The sequence below is a fragment of the Astatotilapia calliptera genome, chromosome 4, assembly GCF_964374335.1.
Source record: "Astatotilapia calliptera chromosome 4, fAstCal68.1, whole genome shotgun sequence".
In the NCBI taxonomy this organism is placed as follows: Eukaryota; Metazoa; Chordata; class Actinopteri; order Cichliformes; family Cichlidae; genus Astatotilapia; species Astatotilapia calliptera.
In genome coordinates, this window is record NC_137425.1 from 10,919,426 (window position 1) to 10,938,815 (window position 19,390).

The following is a 19,390-nucleotide window of genomic DNA, read 5'->3' on the forward strand; positions in this document are numbered from 1 at the left end:
GGGTTGTTGCATTTACATTAGGCTATTAAAATAATCCAGTAAATATTCTATCTCTATAAAAGTGTCAAATTGTCCTGTGATAGGAATAAATGTAATACTAAATAACTGTTCAGATGCAGTTCCTCAAAAGATCAAGCCAAGGTGAACACTAAGGTGGAGGAATGTTGTTAGTGCTGCTTGTCAGTTTGCCTTTGTTTCATTAAGATTCAGGTGCGACTCTATCTCTAAAACTGCAAGATAATTTTCCTTTGTGGTTGCAGTAGCATTTATTCATCCACTCAATTTGTTTTTTTTCTGCTACTAGGAAATGACAGAGCATCTGCTGGTGTCTCTGTATGTAATTTGGCATATTTTCTATGATGAATCATAGACAACAACATTTGTGAGCCAAAATGAATCCCTGAACTCCTGCAGGTTCATTTCAGCAAGCCAGGACATCTTGATACTGCGGATGTGTTTCACATTAAGGTCACAGTTAAATTCAGAGTTGAGTCTCACAGGTGATGGAAAAGACTGAGGTCAAACTAATTCACTCTACATTTAATGAGTGAACCCAAGTCCTAAACCTCACTCACCAAGTCACCGGGATCTCCCCTGGGTCCTGGAGGTCCTACTGGACCAGCTGGTCCAGGAGACCCCTGTGGAAGATACATTTAGTCCATATTTGCTTACATAAATGCAATAATCGTTTAATCGATAATCGGCTATACATATCAATTCTACATACTAACTACTGTTCAAAAACTTAAGGTGCAAGTGTTAGGCATAACAATGTCTAACACTGAAAATCTCAGCATTTTGCACCTCATCTGAAAAGTTCAGGTGGAATTTGTTTACCTCTGGCCCTGGTAGCCCTGGGGGTCCTTTCACTATTGTACCCTAGAAAAACATGGAGAGTATCAAGTTATTTTCCATACTCATAGCCAAACTACTAGCCTATTCATTAAAAGTCTGTAACAGTTCACCGGTTCATGAATAGCTGGCTCTCCCTTCTGGCCTTTCTCTGCTCTGAGGTTACCCTGAGGAGGGGTAAAAGATGAAAAGATGCGGACTGTCAGAAATCACTTAACACAGGCATGACCACTCACTTGATGTATGAGGTCACTGTGAGATTTACCTCTCCATCCCATGTCTGAGCCCTTTCCTGCTTTGCAAAGTCAAAGCCATCCTCGTACATTTCATACTCCTCATACTCTAACTCTGTATCATTCTTGAAATCCTCATATTCAAGAATCTGTTAAGGAATAACAAACTATTAGCGACTGGTGTAGTGAAAGCCAAATAACCTCACAGTGTTTCTATGCTGTGCAGAAGACATTTCTTGCGTTTGCGTTTAACCTACCTCATATTCAGTAACATTTGGGCCGACTGTTACTGTAGAAACTGAGAGATTATGATAAAGGTCTTCTAAAAGGTCATCTTCATACTCTTCCACCACTGGTTCCCTTACAGGTGTGTCCTCCTGCAGGCGAGCACACAGACTTAAGTGAGTCAGAGCAGAGATTAACCAGGCGGCACTGGGCATGTCTCTGTGCCATGCACTGCCTAATAAAAACACTGCATTGTACCACATGGATGTTAGCAAAACAGGTGGATTACATGGGAGTACACTGGTTAACCAAGATAAAAGCTTACAGGTGTGCAGTTAATTACAGTGTTTACAGTGTTATTAATTGACAGACTACATCAGAGTCATGTGACAGCATGAGAGAGGCTGCTGCAGCAGCAGAAGCAGTGTGAGTGTGACAAATTAGTTTATGTGCAAATTATAAACAGACAAATACATAGTGGTGGTAAGTGATTGCGGAGGTGAGAGGAGGAAGAGGTGCTCTCTAAATATTAGGGGAGTGATTGGTTAGAGCTGCAAATAGTGGGAGGGATTGGAACGGACAGCATCTACAGGCAAATTTGTCTACCTCCTCGGTAACCTTTGACACAGGCAATGTCCTAGGTATGAAAGTAGAGGCTTCAGTTGTGAAGTCAGGTTCATGTGTTGGTATCTCCGTGAAGGTCTTGTAGAAAACATCAGTTGGAATGGTAGTTTCTAGGGTACTCTTAATTTCTGGCAACTTAGTTGCCTGAAAAGTTTCCTGGGTTTGATATGGAGGCAGTGTTGTGGAAACTCTAAGGAAGCCTTCCTCCAGAGCTTCCTCTTCGTGTTTTTTCTTTCTGGATCCCCTCTCTCCCTTGTCCTTCCTTCTACGTTTGCCTTTAGAGTCTTTATCCCTCTTCTTTTTGTCCTTTTTTCCTTTCTTCTCCTTTTTGGGGACCTCCTTTGGTTCAGCTGGCTGGTCACTTTGCATCAAGGCAACAGACCCATATTGGGAGGTCTTTTATGAAAAAGTAGAATGCAAGATGAGGACATAGATGGAGGATGGAGAAAAAAACAAACACTGCTGTAAATGAAAATCATAGAAATAGCCTGCTTCAGGAAAGCCAAGAAATGTAATCAGGTCCCATGACACCCTTACAGATGCCCACTGTAAGTTCCAATGAGCTGATAAAAGCCTGACACAAAATATGAAATGAGAAGGAATACACAAATATAGATTCTAACAAAACACATTTACTTGATATTTACTTGTGTGCTTAGAGGTCACAGTGCCTTTAATGCTACAAATTTGTTAATTATATGCAAAAAGTGTTCTCTACTAAGTGAACAAATGTGAAGGACTGCACCCTCCACAGCAGCCGTAGTCTCTCATGTTGCCCCTTGGGAAAATTAAGTGCCCACCCCTGCTCCAGACTGACGTCCGTTACATGTCAGTGTTAGGAATGGCCCCTGCCTGAAAATGATGTTGTAGGTAAAGTCTGTAAAAGACATCAGCGACATGAATTAGAGCCACTTTTAAACAAGCTCAGCGTGTAAGGGAGAATGATGGGAAGTAGGTCAGTGAAGTGACAGATGCTGACATATTCTGGACTCAAGAGTTCATTGCTCAGCTGTAGCTCTTTAAAAGCCAGCTGGATGACTATCGAAATGGACACACAGTCCCATTAATGAACCGTTCTTACATGATCATCAGTGGCTTGGCTCAACAAGTTGTGCACTCATAATTTTTTCACCTATGTTCATGTGGCATATGCACAAAAAACAGACAAACACAGAAAACATTGCGTGTGGTTCATGAAACCGACACACACAGCTGCTTCCTTCCTTTCATCTTATCTCTATCTTTCATACAGCACCAAAGACATATACAGTAATTTATGTCTATGACAGATACATCCCTTAAGGAAAGGAAGAGCTATTATATCATATTTGAGTTATGGGCTTCTGGCACTGTCTATTTTGCCAAAAGAGCATCTGACCATAGAACTGCTCCACTGCTGGCTGTATTTAAAAGAAGATACACTTACTTGCCCTATTCTGTGGTAATCGTCCAAGTCTCTTTTTAAAAGCCCTCAGAACCTTTGAAACATGTAGCTGTGTGCTTTTGCTTCTTTAACTGATTGGCTGTGAATTAAGTGTTTGGCAGCCAGAGAGACCTGCCATTAGGGCAAGAAGGAGAATTTCACGATACTGCTTAAGCGTTAATACACAATGTTGGGCTAGTATGAAAAAAAGACAATGACACAATATGTACAGCATTTTAAAATTTCCAGGCCTTCATGTTCAGACAAAAACATAAGCCAGGATTCTACGGTTATTTAAGGTCACCAAAAGCTTGGCTTCACTGTAATGTTTGAAGTGTCAAACATTTTTCCAGTAGGCATCACCTCCTCTCAATGGCAGTACTGACCTCCTGCAGGTTCAGAGCTTGGCTGTGATAGGGCAAAGCTGAGTCACAGTCTGGTATGTAGTTTACACAGTAGTTGGCAGCAGCCTCACTGTCCTCCACAATCAGCAGTTGTTGAATATCTCCCTGAAATAAAAAAAAAAAAGTCAAAAATAAAGAAATCATGCAGCTGCTACTGCATGCTGAAAAGACATTTGGGATGGAACAGAAAATAGAAATTAAACACTCCAACTTGACAGATGCTATGAGAACATCTGGCTACATAGCTAAATGTAAAGCAGAGGGTTGTAAAGGAGTGCCACAAACTGTCAGCAACAGTAAAATTGTTACTGACTATTGGACCTCTTTTTGGCCATAACCCCATGAGGGGCCCAAGTGTGTGCACGAAACAGTCAAGCAGCTCTCTACCATCCTGCCCTGTGGGCAATGCCAGAGTGTATATATAGACACACAGAGAGACAGCATGGCTGTACCCTGCAGCACTGAACCCAGAGCCTTTTTTGGCTTTAGCGGCCTTAAACGCAAGACAACTGTAAACTTCTATCAACATCATATTTCACATCAGTCCTTCTTGTACTAAAATTTACAAGGTTAATTAGTTTATAATGCCAATGAATACTCATGATACAGATATTATCAAGAAAAATATCAAAAATAATGTTTAAATAAAATTATATAAAAGTATATTTAAGAAAATGTTATATTTTAACTATTTTTTTGGCTGAGATCACAACATTTTAAAGGATGAATAAATACAAAAATAACAAACACAAGCTTCATAGTAAAAGAATAGGAGCTGCGGGGCTAATTTCTGTGAGACATGGATCAGAGAGTAATTGACAAAAAAACACAGTGCTGCCAGCCCCACAGGACAGTGGCTGATGAGGTTTTGATTGAATTAGTGATACAAATCTATGTAACTGACACGCTATAGCAAACATACTGCCTGGTGAAATGTGTCCAGGGACAGTTGGGCAACCATTTATAATAAATTAAGTTAGATTAAGCATTTGATTTTGTGGTAATTGTAGCCCCATTGTAATCTCTTTAATTAAGATTTAGCTGCCAGAGGTGAAATAAATCTAAACACATCACTTCTCCTTTACCCACCGCCTCATATTTCTTCCAGCACAACTCAAATCAGCAGCGCATGTCTATGCAAAGCCTTGATCATCGTGAACAAAACTGTAATCCTAGGAACTGTTCAAACAGTCATTTATGCTTTAATGTATTAAACATGAAAGGATTTGTTATCCATTTATCCCTTTTTTCTTCCTGTTTTGGCCAAAAGCCCATGTCAAGCAAAGAAAATTATTGCACTCTAAGGTGTGATAGAGAGAGAGAGGGAGAGAGAGTGAGAGCTGCAGGGAGATGGAGAGAGAGCGGGAGAAGGCAAAAAGGAGCTAATCCAATCTAATCCAATCTCAATTCAAGATCAAAGGAAATGCTTCCACAGACAAGTTTTCCTGTTTTTCTTGCCTAGCAGGAGCCCTCTCTTCTTGAAAAACACAGCAAGTGAGTGTTGCACCAAATTGTGTGTGTACGCTGCCATTATTCATTTAGATTGGGGCAAGGACATCTAAAGAGGCTATGTGAGGGCGTGTTGAAAAAGGAGTACACCTCAGCTGAACCTGCAAATTTCCAGTGACGCCCAATCTTCTTTCATGTTGTCACACATGTCACTGTGGGCACAGGCTCATTAATGTTTAAAAGTCCACTCCACTTCCCCCTGCTGTCTCATATAGGGTGTGTTGTGCCAGATAGCCAATAATCTTCACCAAATCATAAGTAACTAGGCCTTCTCTGTGGAGTTGTCCAGCCTTCGCCTAATCAGATTTCTTGTGTGAGTCATAATCTTGTGTGAGTGAAGGAGCTAGAATATAATAAGCGATCTCACTGCAATAAAACTGCATTTTGACACTAACAGATGCTCACGTCTAACCAAAAACATCTGACTATCATCAGCTATGAGTCATTAGCGAGACAAAATTAACTTTGACTTAAAGAGACTTTGATTAATACTTCTCTAGTTTTTTAATGGTAAATCTATGTATGCATTTCAATAAAGCTAAACTTTAAAGATATGCTTGACAAACTTTGTTTCAACATGCCTTACAAGCAGAGCCAAAAATATTTCTTATTTCCTGTACTAAGCGAGACAGAAAGAATTTCCTAACAAATAAATAGTGGGCTGGATTTTATCTGTGCAGTCAGCATGTTGGAGACATACAAACAGGGCACATAGCAGCCAAAAAGGAGTCCAGTCAGACCTAAAATTTGCTTTCCTATAAAGAGCAGGGTATGAATGCAAAACTTCTGCAGTCATTTGTAAGCAATCTGGAAGCAATAGAGACATTAGTGGCTGACCAAAGTCCCCATGCTCCCACGCTGAGCTCCCACGGTGGGAAAACTGGGCTGGAACACTGACCTCCTCCCCAGAACCAGGGTCTGGGAACAGAGGGCCAAAGGTCAGCCTACTTAATTTTTTTTCCCCTGTGGCACCAGCCTCACCCAAGGTGTACAACTTTGATAATCAGATAACATATGTGAGAAATGTGTCTTTTATCGACACTTGTATCAACAAAAATATAAAGTTGAACAAACTATTTTGGGTTACTTAACGCTCTACAGCAAACAAGATTTAAAGACTCTGATAGACTAAGCTGATTGCACACTTCCTTACACGTGACCACAAAAATTGCATGTATTAAAGTAAAGGATGGATCTGATTAAGGATGGTCTGAAGAGTATTAGTCATCACCACACATTTGGTATCATCATCATAACTTTTCACAAACGAAGACGAATAAGAGCATGGGAGTGTTTTTGGAGCAAAGCCAGAGATTAAACAGTCTCCATTGCTTCTGAACAGGGAAATTTATAGAGCCCACAAGGAGACACATTTCTTAACTGAAGTGGGGATATAAAATAATTTAACAACTGGAATGCCTGAGAGGAAAGGGTATGAAGGGAAGAGTGACTTACAACATGAGATGGTCAACTAGATTATTGCACAGGAAAGATTAAAAAATGTATGGACAGGGTTAAGGAATTAGTTATTGATTATATATGAGGTAATCTGTTTCTATTGGTCAAAAAAAAAAAAGACAGAGTGAAGTTATAATAACCCTTCCTCTGGATGTTCATAATTTCAGATGCAGTCTTCCTTTTTGCAGACTGTGTCGCTGATGGAGAAGGAAAACTATTTTATTAACCCAACTATATAACTTATACCTCTACTAAAATTAACATCTTATACCTTCTCTTTTTTAAATTTTTTCTTGCTCAATCGCTGAATAGAGACAAAGCCCTGGAGATATAGCAGGGGAAGGGGCTTGAGCCCATCTCTATTTTATGCTGTGGATGACAGACTTAGAGTGGAGCTTCATTGGGAATGACAATGGGGCAGGGGTTGTGTATTGTTATGGAAAGCACACAGAATTATTTATGACAAAACAGAGGGGGAAAAAAAACACAAGTTTTTTTGTTATGGGTTTCTTTTTTGGCTTCTCCTTTTTTCCATGCATATTGATACATGTGAACAAATCTTTGTAAGTGAACAAGGATTAAATCACCAGCTGTTTCAGGTAGTTATATGCTGGCAACCCCCCTCAAGAAATGCATAATTATTGGATTTGAGGTGGGCTTGATTAAACTGGTCATATCTCCTTGCTACTTCCTCTGAAACACATTTCTTTTTATATTTTTTTTGTTCAATAGCACTTGATTAACATTAGTGCCCTGTCATCCCATTCTTTCTGCATTTTCCCCTTTTTATTCTGTAAAATGTTGTTTTTTTTTACAGTTTATACTTTAAAGTTTGTATTTTGTTGTCCTGTTTCACAGGCTGATGAATGCTATATTATGGCAGACAGACAGATAGATAGATAGACTCATCTTAGGCAATAAAGAGCTAAATTGGTATTAGTATAAAACATTAAGAAGTTCGAGAGGCTCATAAACACGAACAACTCATGCAAATGAAAACAAGGTCATCTTGTCAGATCATTCAATGTGCCCTGCATTGCATTGCATATCAGTGAAACTAGATATTTGTATACCTCAATAAATTAATGCACAAAGAATGCACACTTGATAGGAATTGACTGCATGGTTTGCCTCAACTAACTCTGGGATGCAATGTTTTGCCCAAGAATATTTTAGCATGTGGAGACTAGAGGAACAATTCATAGCCAACGTAAAAATAATCTATTCAAACTTTTATTTTTTGTCTGCTTAAACAGATGTGCAGAAATCTTGAGTGAATACTAAAAAACCCAAAACAAACAAATAAAAAAAAAAACAGAAAATTGTACTGCCTGAAAAACTATAGAAACATTTAGATTTGAGCTTTATTTTTTCACAATGCCCTACCTCAAATATTTCTTCATCCAGCAGCCGTGTCCCAAACACAGTGACACCCTCTGTGCTGACTACAGCATTGTCCCCTCGCAGCAGTTCAACGGTCTCTACTTTCTTGCAATCCAAGTAAAGGGTCACAGTTTTATCCTGCACACTATAGGCTATCCGGTGCCATCTGAAAGAAACAAAGATAAAGGGAAACTTAACAAGCTGCTAACCTTTGTCTGTTGAAGGATTAAGAAAGTTATTGCAAATGCAGTTAATATCATTTATGTATTTATGCTGGTGCGCTGGTTTGATCTACCAAACACACAAATCACCTTCACTCTAAATTTTTATAGGTCTTATGTAGAAGATATCAGCCCTCAAACTACCCACTTTCCATCAGCAAAGTTGACCTTCTTGAAAATGGGGTACAGTTCTGGTGCTGGCTGCCCGTCCTGATCCTCATATAGGAAGACAGGTGACCGGCCTACTTCGAGCCCCAGCTGTTGTACTCCCTGGTCATCATACAGCGAAAGCAGGAAAAACTGGGAGCCCTCTTTAGCTCGCATGGTAGTCATCAGGGAGAAATTCTCAGGAAATGTGGTATCTGAAGGGAGAGAGGAGACAACAGGAGAGAGTTGATAAGTCATACAAGAGAGAGCACAGCAGGGACCCGTCACCCTCACTATAGTGACAACTGAGTAGAAATAATAATGGTAAAAACTATTGCCAATGAAAGACGTCAGCCCAGGAGGAGCAGTACGTGGAGTTTGTTCATACTTCTCATGGAGTTTCTTTCTTTATATTACATTGAAAAACTACTCTGTATAAGGTCTTGTAGGAAAAAAAAATAGCCCATTACCAGGGAAGAGCTGTTTGGTGGGAGCACTGAGCTGGATCTTTTTGATCCTGTAGGCCAGGTCTGTCTCCTCTGTGTCTCTCCTGCTGGTGCAGAGACCAGCCTCCAAGGACACCCCCTCCATGTTCTCTGACAGCTTCAGCATTTGCAGAACATCAATGGAATTAGCTGGAAGTGAAAGAAAAGAAAAGAAATTAGCCATCTGTCTGTAGTTCTACATCAGATAAAACAATTTAGTGGGTTTTTTTGTTTCTCATAAACTGAAGCTAATTTTCTCTCTTTCAACAAGGTGATGTTAACTTGCCTGACTTCCATATTTTAGCTTTATTTCTGTATTCTTGTATAAAGAACTATAATAAACATGCTGAGTGGAGGTTGTGTTTTTGCTTGTCACTTTAAAACTTAAATTCTGCCAGTGTGACAGCACTTTTGTGTCTGGCTGAGTTAAGTGCTGGTTGCTACCAAGCTGAAAGGCAGGGTTTAATGAGGCTGGAAGCTTGTTTGAAAGTGTGGAGCCTTCCTGCTTCCTAGGAGTCGGAAGAGAAAAGCTCCTCTGAGATGTGGCGGCAGGTGGCCAGACTACTGTGGGTGTTATTATAGGACTGGGGTAGTACAAAGCCTAACCATAATCCTGCTCTAGCACACCTGGCAGCTGACACCTGCACACCACTCACCCTGCAGCAGCTAGCAGCAATATGCCCCCCATCTTGTTTATCACACTGAACAATTCACTGGTTTAAATTAGTTCATCAGTGATTCATTACTTAAACATATTTAAGTAAGATATCTAATTTTAATATTAATTTTTTTCCTGAAAAATGTAACATCTATGGTAACGGGGTGACACTTCTTTTATTCCCATGAAATTCCCTTTGCACTTATCTGAACAATAGACAAAGAAATCAAATTAATACCATGACGGTACCTGATCACAGTAAAATGACTCATTCCAAAGCTGTTGAAATCTAAATGGACTAAACTTCATTACTACATCAAGCAAGAAAAATCTTGAAAGTAAGAATTTGTTTTCATGTAAACGCATATATCATTAAATTATACTTATTTGCAATAAGCAGAGCAACTTTTGGCCTGACGGATATGAAATGTACTCCAGTATTAAGTCTCTCTCATTATAATGAGCCTGTGCTGTATGCTGTTCGTGTAATTTTAGATGTTCCGCTGATAAAATGCTGCTATGAGCATTAGCCAGGATCAGAGCTTTGTGTGCAGCCAGTCCCCCACCAGCTGCTAGAGAGAGCCACTCAGCACTTAGCATTCCAGGCATCTGAAATGAGGATCCTAAACCCAAATTGCCTCCTGAAGCTCTTGTCCCTCGAACAGAACTCTCCTTTTATCTCCTTGTTAATTAAACATATGGAATGAGTTTACTGTTGTCCAGACAGTGCTTACCGAAAAAAACACTGTGTTACATTTTATGCCATTATTTATTTGCATAGCATACATCCTTTATTCAAATAAGCTCTGGGAGCTCACCCTCTCAGAAAGCCAGCATGGCAACAGGGTTGTAAAGCTAGTAGCCAGGCTTGAACAATGTAAAACAAAAAGGACAGATCTAAAAGTGTTTAAGATCTCAAAGATTAAATTTTGCATTTATGCGCAGTTTTAAACAAGCTTTGTAAATTAAGTAGTTACAGAAGGTCCTATCTTCTTTCAACAGAAACTTTGCACTGTTTTACTCCCACACACTGCCCACACTTATAACCTGATTGAGGACTGGCATTCCTTCCTGTTGCAAATTTCTGGTTGTGGTTTTCAGTTTCTCATATTCTCATATCTTTAGGGAGGCTGTGTTAGTTCTTGTTATTTTCACTGTGCAACGTTTTAAGAGTTTTCCTCAATACCTCAAAATTATCAACAATAGTATCACAGAGATATGTTAGAGGTACCTGAGTTAACACTATAATTGTATTAATTTCATATTATCTTGTATGTCTCTTTGCTGCGTACAACCATCAGGTTGAAAAATAATGACAAATGGCTAATGGCAGTGTATTTATGTATGTAATCCTTACATGTAGCATTACACACGTAATAATGCTTTAATCAATTTATTTATTTATTTATTCCCTGCAAAAATACATTTATACTGAAACTTATTAAATGACTTCATTACAACACACAGCTTCTCTTCTACCAATCCCTGCACACTAACATCTATAGCCATAGTTACTATTGAAAATACACAAAAAAAAATGCATTTAGTTGTACCTTTAATTTATAAATTTGATATTTACTAAGCTCAGTTTTCCTTCTAAAGATTTTGCTTACTTTGAAAGAAATATTAGAAAAACATGTTTTTTAATTTGAACTCGTGAGTATAATTAGGCAGAGAAGAGTGACATAATAAATTAAGCACATATTACGTATATTACAGGATCAGGTGCTGAGAGAGGCAATAAACAGATGGGTAGGAAAAGCATAGCAAGACTCTTTGAATTATTATTGAGATGTGATCAATAAAAAATTATATGCGCTGTCCTGCTGGTTAAATTTGCTACCAAAATGAACTTGTTATAATCAGTTCACCTTTGTGACACTTAATATAAGCAAGTCACCAAAAAAAAAAAAAAAAAGGAATTTTCTTAACTGCATGTGCAGTTCAGGGTTGCAGGAGCCAATCACAGCTGTCAGGAGAAGAGATAGGGCACGCTGAACCTTAAACATGCAACCAGCCGACCATATGATGCCAGAAAACAATTCATCCTCACATTCATTCTAATGACCAATCCAGAACCACCAAGTAGCCTAACGTGTCTTTGGACTGTGATAGAAAGCCAAAGTGAATCCATGTACAGAACAGCCAACTAGTAAAGCCAAAACCAAAACATTTTGCCACGCGACATCAATGACAACCTATAACCACCACACCATGGTGCAAATTGATGGTCAGATGGATGGATGACCAAAAACTCTCTGTTGACTGCCTATGGAGAAGCAAAAGACGTAGCACTCTAGAGTCCCCTTTTTTCATCCAGCTAAATTCTCACTAAATAGTTAAGCGTTTACATTTCTGTCTTTATTTCTAACAAAAGTTTACTTTGGACTTCTCCTCATGTCTGGGATCTAATCCTTAATGTTTGTATTTCATTGAATTGGTAGATTCTCTGTCTAATCCCAAGAGAGTTCTTCATTGCTCTGGTGTGGCCTTGTTTGATTCCTGACTGCAAATCAATTTCCTTTGCAAACGTAAGTCCAAATCCAGTATACACACAATGTTCCTCTGTCTGAGGATGCGAGGTCATGAGGCAATGATGTTTGGAACAGTCTGAATAATGTTTTAAACTAAAGTCTTGTGGTTTTAATTATAGAGGATTTGTAACATTCTGTCAGCAGAATTTAGACCAGCACCTGACAAAATGACCAATGTAAGCTAATATAATTTGCTTTTGAGCACAATTGTTAAATTACCATCCACAGATTCATTTAATAATGCAACTACTGAGTCATAGAAGATTTTTTTTCCTCTAATCACTATGAGCTTTAAAGCTGTTGACCAATTCCAAACATTTTTTTAAGTATGGACTGACAGGAGACTCTTGACCTCTGTCTTTCACAAGATAACAAAGAAAAGTGGGAAAACACAACAATGTCACGGGGAAAACTCTGAGACAAGCAGCAGGAACTCCTTCGAAAAGGATCCATCCATCAATTTAATGGGCTACACTGAAAGAAAGAGAAAAGAAATGGCCATGGATCTGTTTGGTAAGCTGACTCAGAGGGCATAGGAAGTCACTGTCCTGACTTCCTATGTCCTTAAATCAATCAAACTTTCACTGCTGTTACAGCTTGATAGATTTAAGGATGACTATCCCTATTTCACCTCACACCTTATCTGGCATAAAAGGAAGAACTAAGAGTGGTGGAAGATTGCCAAATGAAGTCTGGATCAGTGAAAGAATGTTATCTATTCCCTGCTTTGGAGTCTCTTATGTCACCTTGAGTTGTGTCAGTTCTTGCATCCTCCTTACCTATCCTGCAGCACTGACTGTCTGAACAGGTTCTGCTCGCATCTCATTATGCTTTGCAGTATTCGTGCCCTTACCTCACCCTTCAAATTATGTTAATTCTACAGAAACTTGGGAAGAGTAGCTGAGCATAAAAGAGAACATCTGGTACGGGCTACTGATAAACAAAAACGGTCCCCACCATTTGGCTGAATGTGCTGTGAAACAGCATCAGAAATTCTCAAAGGACTGATGACTCAGAATGTTTTCCAATCACGCCAAAAGGTCAGACTGTTTGGAAAAGGGCTGAAATGTCCAGCAATTGCACAGACACCAGGCATTTTTTGAGAATACTCACAGCTAACATGCACTGAACACTATATGATGATACACAATCATCCATATAAATGCATACAGTTCAATGCCGTAAGACACTTGTCAGTCTGTTTTTTTGTTTGTACTTTTATCTTTGAGAACACCATGTCTGCCCCACAAGAATGACAGGCACAGTTTTCCTCATAGTAAAAAGCTCTGCAGTCCAACTCAGAGTTCCCATGTAAATACAGCCAAACAATCCACATCTCTCTGTGCCTTCTCTGGCTGTGTGACACTTGACATAATCTCTCCATCGCCTGCGGTCATACAACTTAGCACCACTTCAGTCGTAGATAAACATAATGTGTTCTCTGTGTTTGAAAAGCAAATGTCTCCAAAGACATTCTCTGTGACTCATACCACCTACGCTCACAACCATCCCTGAAAATACCCCTCACACACACACTACTCTGTCAAAAAGTACTGAATCCTGAAACTGGGGACTTTTAAAAAGAAATGCAGCCAGGAAGAAATCTCAGCAATAAGAACTTCCCATAGTATCTTGGGCCACACCCTGAGATGAGTGGAGGAAGAGAATCTCACATTTAAAGACTGAAATACTTTTCAGATGTAGCTTATAACAAATGAGACAGAAAACATGTGCACATGAAGCTGAAATACACAGGCAGTGAATTATTCTTTTTAGATGGGTATATGAAATCCATCTAAAATCTATTTATTAAAATCCAACTCACCACAAAATCTGCTGTTGTGACAGAATTTCTTCAGAAAATGGGAAATGTTGTAAAATATTGAATGGTATTGAAAATGATGACAGACACAGTGGTCGAATAAATCCAGACACATTTTCCCCCGTGGCTGCAAGAAAAATGGCCTTTAATCTAATTAAGACTTGGTGTGACCTTTTGTCTGGGTCACGACTGTGTGTGGACAGGAACTCTCTGAGCTGCAGAGAGCTAATGCATGCAGAAGAGACACGCAAGCACAGAAAAAGAATAATAAACTGTCTGCACACCTAGTCACAGCAGAATAGACAAAAACTGTTTATAGCTCAGTTCTAGCTTTAACATTCCCAGAGGAAGAGAAAAGCACTTTGGAACACTGCCTTTGTAACAGTTTCTCTCTCACTAAATTAATTACTGTGTCAAACACTTTACTCGTTTGCTTATAAATAAAAGTAACTGAAGCACAAGAATACATTTGTGCAAACTACTGCAAAAGCATTTTTTTCATTCTTTGGACATTGCTTATATACTGAGGCCACAATAACCTAGTATTGACTAAATATCTCTCGTGCCATTAAATCATCAGTCATAGTCAAAGGATCTTTAGAGATCTGTGTGCATGTGTGGATCAGGCTTGTTCTGGCACATTCAGCTGAATCTCTCTGAGCTTAGGATCCGGGGATTCTGGAGGCTGGATCAGTGCCTTGGGCTTTTTGTTGTGTTCCTCAAGCTGTCCCTGTGCCATTTTTGAGTTGTGGAGGGTGCGCTGTTTAATGCTGGGGAAGCTGCTGTTTTGAGAGAATGCCTTTGCCTTTGGGGTTGTGTTTGGTCTGGAGCAATGTGTAGGTGAGAGTATCCCACACGAATGCCAGGACCAAGGACTCAAGGTTTTGCAGAAGACTACTGCATTTGAACAAGATGATCTGTGTCATTTATACAACATGGCAATGGTTTAAATGTTGTGGGTGATAGGATTATGTCTGTCTGTCTGGCTGCTTGTCTGTGGGCAAGATAAAGTCATCACACTGGTGACCAAAATAAAGGTTGACTATGAAGAGAAATATGTAACAGCCCACAAAGAGACTTTTTAGTAAAGGGCACCAGAAACAAACACCCAAAGTCCTCCTTATCAGATGTATGGATAAATATTGTTACCCTGCCAAGCCAACTTAAGTGCTTTTTTTCCACAGCATGTGACTGTCTAAGAAAGTGTGTTTCACAGTGTCATCATGGCAAAATTTGCTCTAAGATACACCTTGGGGGTGGGGAACGTCATTGTCATTTTGATTTTTTGGCAGAAGCTTCAATGCCTGTCTGTATGTCTTTGACCGGATTTTGTCAATATGATGGGTGTGGTCGGAGTCAAGTCAAAGTATTATTTTGAAAGCCTGCAGTGCATAAAAATGCAGAGATATTTATTACACTGAATTTGTTGTGTTTATAGATCTGCTTTTGGTTATCACTGACAGTTTAGGAGCGTGTCAAGTCAGCAGTTGCACAGATGGTGGCTGGGAATTTTTGTTAATCATTTTCTCAGGGGTAACGAGTTAGGAAGTCCTATTAATGGGGTCAATCAAAGCAAGGATGTGAGTAAACCGGACAACCTAATTGAATATTAAGTGTTCTGTATTATGTAAACCAGGTATCTATCATATGCTCTCTTCATAATAAGAACTTGATCTATCTCAAGTCTACGCTCAAAACAATCCAAACAGGTGAACGGAAACAAATATTACAACAACATTGCTGATTGTCAATGTAGGTCACTGGGCATATGTGGTTGTTTGGGCTAATGCCCACATCAGTAATACTTTTTGTGTTGACACTAAATGGTGGAATCCAGTTACACATTTTGCTCCAGTTCACATCAGTACCACATTCTTCAGTCTCCACAGTTTGTTTTGCTCATGTTTGCTCACAGCACGACAGGCTAACAGGCCAAAAGCTGTTTGGCCCATAGAGAAAACACCTGCCCATGAAGGCCCATAACTGGACAGGCAATACACACAAACATACATAGAAACACACACATTTATACTACTAGGCTTGTCAGGACTTTCTTTCACTAATGTAAATCCATTATCTACTGCAAGGCTCACAATGGTCCTTGTTGATTCAAATCATCAAGCCCTGGGCAATAGTGAGGAAAAAACATGCACATCTATGCATGACCAAGCCCATTTTAGTTTCAAACGCAAGCTGTCATCTAGACTTTGATACATAACATTAAGGCAGCTTTATGGAGAGCAACAGGGTTTCTAAAATCAAAGCAGAACACAGTATTATAAAATAAAATATTCACAAACTATGTGTAATACAGGTACAGACATGACTATTTCATTTTTGCTCCAGAGAAACAGTATAAGTGGAACTCAGAGACCAAGATTACTGCAATGTTAGTGGTTGTACATGGTTTTAAATGACTTTGATAGGAACTCTTAACGATTATTCAGAGATGGTGCACGTGATGGATGACTTTGAAATAACTTTTCTGAAGTTCAGAAATGTGGATATTAAAGCAAATGACAGTCCACAGGAAGCCGTTCCAGCTAGTCTCCCAAAAAGCTGCTTGGAGCATCCAGTGATCAGGAACTCAGAGTCATAGAAGCCTGAGGGGAAGGGAGTTTCTGGAAGCCAGATGTCCATTGAATACTATAGATTGAGGTTTGGCGCCACAAAGCGTATAGGCATCATATCTAAAGATTAAACACTTGGGGGAATTCCAAACAGTCTGCTTCATCACAATGTCAGAGAAGCAGTTTTGATGTGATACTTGCAGCATCAGCAAGTAAGGACAGATATCAGCATATCTAACACTTCTCATGTTTAATGATTCAATTAGAATAGCTTGAACTCATTTCGCAGGAACTAACACTAGAGCTGTAATGCCTCTTTTCTCATTCTCTATGCTGATAAATGCAGCAGCCTTTTTTCATGTGTTTTTATTTGCCAGTAATTTGTTGCTGGATCAAAGGCGAACAAGCTTTGCTGCCATCCTTTGGGAGTCTGGTGAAGGATCGGCAAGAAGACTGAATCAAACGGGACACAGTGAGGGGGCTGTATGCACAATTTGCCCCCTATCACAGGCAAAAGCAAGAGGAGCAAGATGATGTAAATGATGTGATAAGGCACATAAAATAAAAACAAATATCCCATACACCCAGACTTTGAGCGGACTAAAAAAAGAAAACAAAGAAAACAAAACTGAGCAGAAACACATCGAGGCAGCACAACAGAGGATTCTAAAAGAAATGAACCATGCACATGTCCAAGAACATCGCACTTCCTGTTAGCAAACATGACTACAAAGTACTCTCTCATCTCCCGAACACACACAGAAAGCATATGGGAAAACATTCTTGAACTGCAGTACACACAACAAACACACACACACACACACACACACATGCATGCTTAAATTCACAGGCACAAGACACACACATTATCAGCCACATGTGCATATCTAAGACTGTCATATCTGTACCACCATATGTCCTATTCACTCTTTTAATCATGTGAGGCTCTCACTTCACAGATCCTCAATAGAAAGCAATGGACACCATGGACAACCGCTGTGCCGCCTGAATGCCACTTGTGTCTATTGGCTCACTTCCTCCTCTCTTGATGTTGTTTGAGCCAATGAATTCCAAAAATCTTGCCAGTCATAAAAGTAGGTGAAGCCAAAAAACCAAGACTGACAACAAAATATGTGTAACTACTTTGGAAAGACCACAAAATCCCTTCATCACCAAATCTGTAAACTGCAACTCTTGTAAAGAAGTAGTCTGCATCAGTTAATGATACTTGTGCCAGAGACCTGCGTGGGTGACAATTAGAAGTGAGCTACTTGCCATGTCGGCAACAAGCAACTCTTAAAATGGCTGCATCAATGGCTGGTTTTTATTTATTTATTTTTGAAAGTGCAACAAATGTGAAGGCCTGGACACTGTGACAGACAGATACAGCTGTTTGATAGTCACCAGATGTCTTCTTTTTTGCAGGTGGATAACTGGAAAATGTGTCCAATGATTACATTCCACCATAGTGGAAGTGGGTCATATCAGTTACTGTGCAAATGTGATCTGAGATTCAAGTCTGCAATAAAATACATCACTATAAAAGTGTACCAGAATCAGGAAGGCAGTAGTAATATGTGCATTAATTTAAGATCTGTGTGCATTAAACAGATCTATGGAAGGAATTTTAATCTGCCCACTTGCAGTGTTTCAGCCATTCGCAAGCCAACGTCATACCCTCTTTCACAGTAAACCGACGCCGGTCACAAGCAAACTCAAACATGACATCACACATCTCCTTAAATCGCTGATTTACACCTGACGCATGAAGGACATAGCCCAATTCAAATCTTGGAAATATCTTTGATTAAAATGCAACAAGAACAGGAAAAGCTGAGGAAGCTGCTAAATACCCTCCCAGTGCAATGAGGCGGATAATTAATCTGTCATATGCAAGAAGGGGTTATATTACAATCATCTGCACACCTCTCAAGCATTCCGACAACTTCTAAAAGTCATTTGAGTCAGCTTGCAATTTTAATCCCAGCCCGAAGCGACTCTGTAGAACACGTAGCAGCATCAACAAACCATTTGCAAAGATTTAAATGAGTCTAACACACCAGGAACCAAACTGAATCTAAGATGAAGGTGTGAAGATCTGCGCTAATAACTTTGTGTTGGCTAAAGGCCAAGTTATCAATAAAAGAGTCTTTAAAAATAGTCAGGGAAACTTAGATGAAGGGGACAAAGCGTCAATCAGACAACAGAAAAGTCTATAAGGGGGCATAAAAAACATTTTTGCATTTTCAAGGATCTGTATTGTACATTTGAGTGTCCAGCTAAATACTTTACCCGCTTGTGTCGTTGTTACATGAAGCAGAACAAACAGAAACAGTGTTAGTCTCCAGCGCGACCAGGTCCTTATTAAATGGTCCATCTTTCAATGCGGGGACCTGTTTCCAGACCCAAAACTTTAGACTGCAGGCGTTGTTGCTGCTGGAACTAGGCAGCCATGCGCGAAGAAAAGGAGACAAGCCAGTGTGCAGCTCCACTTGCTTGACTGTTGAGAAGTTTTGTTGTGGTGTCTTCTCTGAGGTTCGCTCTGCTCCTCTAATTCAATTTCTCCCTCTCGCCATCACTCCTTCCCTCCCTGTTCTCCTCCTCCGCCTTGTCCCTCCCACAGGACGGTGCACTGCGTCGCATGGCTGCGCGGTGCGCCTCCAGGGACTCCATGATAAATCACGTTTATTACTCGCGTAATTTGTCAGTTCCCACTTCTGAGAGGTTGTCATTACCCACAGACAGCGTGTAAAGTACAACAAATTTACCTGGTAACTTGTCATATAGATTTTTTTTGCAGAACTAAATTAGAACAGGATGACACCTGAGTCAATTAGATACA

At 39.7% G+C, this 19,390-nt stretch overlaps 1 protein-coding gene across 2 annotated transcripts in view; it reads right to left on the reverse strand.

The window, feature by feature from the left end:
• col5a3a (collagen, type V, alpha 3a) overlaps positions 1–19,142 on the reverse strand; it is a 44,707-nt gene extending 25,565 nt beyond the window's left edge. The window contains exons 1-11 of one of the 2 annotated variants that reach the window (XM_026164623.2): positions 18,841–19,142; positions 8,950–9,114; positions 8,481–8,694; positions 8,115–8,277; positions 3,744–3,866; positions 1,917–2,330; positions 1,343–1,462; positions 1,118–1,234; positions 966–1,019; positions 838–879; positions 576–638 (exon numbers count right to left, since the gene is read on the reverse strand). In XM_026164623.2, the coding sequence (XP_026020408.2) occupies positions 576–638; positions 838–879; positions 966–1,019; positions 1,118–1,234; positions 1,343–1,462; positions 1,917–2,330; positions 3,744–3,866; positions 8,115–8,277; positions 8,481–8,694; positions 8,950–9,114; positions 18,841–18,925 (1,560 nt within the window). In that variant the 5' untranslated portion in view covers positions 18,926–19,142. The remainder of the gene's footprint in view (positions 1–575; positions 639–837; positions 880–965; positions 1,020–1,117; positions 1,235–1,342; positions 1,463–1,916; positions 2,331–3,743; positions 3,867–8,114; positions 8,278–8,480; positions 8,695–8,949; positions 9,115–18,840) is intronic. The other variant, XM_026164624.2, reaches the window with a different exon arrangement.
• Positions 19,143–19,390: the final 248 nt, after the last annotated feature.